Here is a 4337-nt window from a genome sequence, read left to right on the forward strand (position 1 = left end):
TGAGAATCAAAGGCATGCCAGAGCGAAAGACTAGCCACTGATCATAGAGTTGTTCTTTGAAGATTCACAAAAGGTTGTGGTAGTTTCTGGTGAAGTTCCTAACAAGCAGTTAACACACATCATAGAACAAATCTCAAGGTATGAAAACCTCTTGCTTTAAGAAGTAAAAATTAATAGAAGAGTGCTCTTAATGGTCTATTGCTTCTTTGGTTCCCTCATTTCTTGTGTTTAACTATGTTTGGAAGTCTGAGATCGTGTGTAAATGGCTGAAATGAAAAATGTGTTGTAAAATCAATGTTGTGTAGTTAAAATCAGATGATTGATTGATGTAACACAAGGCTGATTATAGATATTGTTGATGAAGAATGCTTGTATGTTTTCAGCAGGTGTGCGCTAATGTGTGTTAAGTGTTTTCAGGTTTAAGCTCATTTGTTTCAGCTCACAAGAATGATCATGATTCTCTAAGTGGTAAAATCCATAGAGCAGCAATTTATCAAGGGTCTAACTTTTTGAACGACGGATTGATCATGTAAGTAGGATCTGAGAGCTGCGTGTTCATATAAATATTTGGGTATACCAGGAATATTGACGGATTGGAAGTAGCTGTTACTGAAACTCACAACTTGGCTCTAGTGGTGAAAGGGCTTTAGGGATTGGTGTTGAGTCATCATGCGTCTGAAGACGATTCGAAAGACTGATACTCATTTTGTATCGATATATATGTAAATTCTGGAACAACTCGCTGTGAGGAACAAGTCGTTGTGCCGAACAGAGCCTTGTGCCAATCAGGAAGCTGCATCATATCACAGACGCCTGAGTTTATGACATGGATGTGTGAGCTGACGTGGCAAGACGTGAGTGGATGTGATGATGCGTCAAAGAAGGTTGTTGACTTGGCATTGAAGATAGAGACGAGATTGCACTTGGATATATGAAGAATATTCTCTACGAAAAATAAGGAAAGGATAAGCTTGAGGAGCAAGCAGTTTCCTTATCCCTTGATACTTGGAGATTCGCCTTCTAGGGTTTTTCAAATCATGTATATATATTTTAGGAGTAGGCCACGAGCCAAGTTGAGCACTCTAGAATATTGATACAGTAGTAAACTTCGAAGCCACAAAGATAAGGCTTAGAAGGAGTGTTCCCAGTTCTCTGTGACGTTAATCAAGGTAGTGATTAAGTGTGCAGAGAATTGTTTTTTTTTTCTCTTAGATCTACATTGGTGAGAGTTTAGATAGAAAAGAGAGAGGGTTGGTTTTTATCTCTCATAGATAAAAAGAGAGAGGGTTGGTTTTCTTCTCTTAGATCTACACAGGATGTTATGTTAGATAGAAAAGAGAAGTTTCAGATTCATTATTAGTCGGGATCAATCCTATTGGGTAGAATAGGTTGAGTAAGAGCCGAGACAAAATTGTATCATTGTAAGAGATAAATTTTGTTAATAAAATTGAAGAGAAAAGCATTGGCTTAGCGCGTTCCAAACATAAATCAGTGTCTTGTGTGTCTCTATACCTTAACAATATAAACAAAAGATCATTTATTATCAGTTTTTTGTTAGATAGTTATTTATATGGGTTTTGTAGTCGAACACATACAAAAAAATAGTGATTGTCACAACAATCGATTTTATACTCTCTTTTTTGTCCTCTATTACATTTCCTAACTCGTTCTTAATGTAGTAGTACTCCACCATTCACAATCAACAACAAAAAAATGGAGTGTTTAACATAGATGAACCTCAAAACAAAAAACAAAAAAGAAAATCATCTAAATTGATTTGATATTAGTTTAGTGAAACTTTCGATTTTAAACTAAATTAGAATTGAAAAAAAAAATTAGAATTAAAATTAACTCAGTACTTAACCGGACCATATTAGAGTCGGTTTAATTTTGATCATGATGATTACACATATGTTACTTTCGACTTTATACAAATACCGTTGATTTAACTTAACGGTATCGCCGAAGGCTTTAAAACATGCCAGAGATCCTTTTTTTTCCCGATCAATCTCTTTATCTTCTATTTATTAATTGGCCACCAAATGGCACATAACTTTCACATTCTTCTCTCAATCTGAGCTCACATATTATATAGAAGTATATAACTAACTATTGCTAAGGTTTACAACGTTTTGGGGAGCTTGGTCTATTGGGTGCCCCTCTTCCACGTGAACGCCCTCTTGCATGCGGCGAACAACTTCCATCTACCATAGCCTTGATCTCTTTGGTCACCTTTAGATCCCAAACCCCTTCTCCTATTTCTTACCAAAAAGAAGGCAACAGCAATTTGAATACTGTATATATCTAGAGTAATTTTTTTTTCCTATAATCTAGTTGATCCTATCCAAATCGAACAAAAATTTTAATCAAAATCCCAGTACAAAAATCTAATGGGAAAAAAAAAACTAAAATCAAACTGCCAAAAAGGGTTAAATTTATTTTCTTTGAATATTCTATTATTTTGAGACATGCTTTTGCTAAATTTGGAATTGAGATCAAAAGTATATAAAAGTAACCGAAAATAATAATTGGTTGACATTCAATATTTACATTTTGTAAATCAAAAAGTTGAACTACAACAAAACCATAATCGGATTTGGCATATCTAAGCACTTACTGGGGTTTGTAGATTGGTATGGTAGTACTCGAGCCTCTGCAGTGTTTGATGATAATCCCGAGAGCAACATAAAACTCAATGTTATACATTTTTTTTAAGAATGATTTTTTTCTTTTCTTTTTTTGAGTGTATTATTAAAGTATGAGTTTTAAAATGTGAATACTTGAATATATATATAGAGAAAAAAACGAACACATAATTGCGATGTTAATTTCTATGTTTTTTCCTTAGGAAATAAAAGAAAGTTACACGGATTTGTAAGATGGAGCTCTTGTTTTTTTCTTTTTTGAAAATGCGTAGTTTACTCTTGAAATGTAGTATCACGTCTTTCTCTAAATAATCATTTTAATTGTTTATACTTATGGAGATATATATAGAACAACTTATTTGACTACTTCCCAACCGCTATCATTTTAGTAGAAGAAGCCGTGATCAGGTTAATGTTTTTACTTGTTTCATTCTCTTCATCTAGCCAATAATTAATTATGTAATTTTTTTTTTTTTGACCTATGACCGAGCACCACCAGCAGATGTGCTAAGCCGACACAAGGTACTGTGGATAGCTATACTTAGCTTTATATTGTTGGCTACTTTTTGGATTAAAATTGAAAGATATTGTCAAAACCAGATGATTATTATAACCTTTCAGACCGAAGAAATTAACCAGATGAACCTGAGACGTTAAACGAAGTAAAGGACCAAGAAACATCCAGTGAGACATATTCAATGAGATAAAGTAAGAACATTTGCCAAAAACGACTTCCAAGTAGCAAGTATCAGGAAGTGTTCTCACTGCATCGCAACATTCTCTAGATATCCATCGGAAATCTCCATCTGCCACTAATTTCACCGCATAGAAACATCCTGGCACGTTATCTATCGCTGTTGTGAAACATAGGTTCGTATTTCGCGCTTCCGATGGTCGGAAACTCAATGTTGATATTAGGGCCAACAAGAAAAACACCACTATGGTTTGTTGTTGTTTCATTTTTGAGAAGGTTTTTCTTATTAATTTTAATTTTTAAAAGTGCATGGTTTTGTGGGTTTGGATTGTGTAGAGATAATGAGATATTAAAGTTAAAAACTCACCAGATTTTGTGTAACACCCGCGAACCAAACGCTGCGTTTTGGGGTGGATGTCGATCGACACCACCCTTGGTGTTGGTCGACACCACTAAATTCTGGTTCGACCAGATTGCTTCAATTGTCGATTTTGGTCAGTTTGGTTTAAGAAAAACCATTGAACCGAGATACTTAAGTGGAAATCGACGAAAAGAAGGGTTTTGGCTTTTGTTTTTGGTCGCCGTTTATCGTTTGTGAGAGGAAAAAGAGAGAAAACAAGTGTTCTTGAGATTGAGAGTGAGATTGGGATATTCCTTGGCTGTTCTTGAGAGTTTTGGAGCTAGGAAGGATCTAGAGGCTTGCTAGGTGGGGTGGATTCGTTGCTATTGGTCTGAATCTTCCTGCAAAGAGGTGAGTGCATGATCATGGCTTATCTAAGCCTTTGATTCCTTGTTCTTGCTTGTTTGTTGCTGTGTTTGTGTGTTTTTCTTGCTGGGATTGATTACTACAGGTTCCCACGGAAGAATATGGCTTGGGTTTTGAGTATTGGGCGATTTGGTGGAGTTGGGAAGCGAGATTCGACTCTCGTTTTCGTTTGGATCGTGGATGTAGAGGGAGTGTCGATCGACACCACTTGGTGTTGGTCGACACTAGTGAA

The 4337-nt window shown here is 35.7% G+C and overlaps 1 protein-coding gene across 1 annotated transcript; it reads right to left on the reverse strand.

Annotated features, from left to right (window-relative positions):
- LOC104728797 lies at positions 3125-3614 on the reverse strand. The gene is made up of 2 exons (XM_010447728.1): positions 3260-3614; positions 3125-3204 (listed from the first exon to the last, which is right to left on the reverse strand). The coding sequence occupies exons 1-2, from the start codon at positions 3603-3605 to the stop codon at positions 3125-3127; spliced, it is 426 nt and encodes a 141-aa protein (XP_010446030.1). The 5' UTR covers positions 3606-3614.

This window comes from Camelina sativa, chromosome 11 (genome assembly GCF_000633955.1).
Source record: "Camelina sativa cultivar DH55 chromosome 11, Cs, whole genome shotgun sequence".
NCBI lineage: Eukaryota > Viridiplantae > Streptophyta > Magnoliopsida > Brassicales > Brassicaceae > Camelina > Camelina sativa.

Excerpts from the sequence above, each read along its gene's own strand:
- LOC104728797 (XM_010447728.1), bottom strand. The coding sequence starts at position 3,605 with ATGAAACAACAACAAACCATAGTGGTGTTTTTCTTGTTGGCCCTAATA. Across the intron at positions 3,205-3,259 it reads TAATTTCTTCGGTCTGAAAG|CCAACAATATAAAGCTAAGT; the intron begins GTTATAATAATC and ends TCCAAAAAGTAG.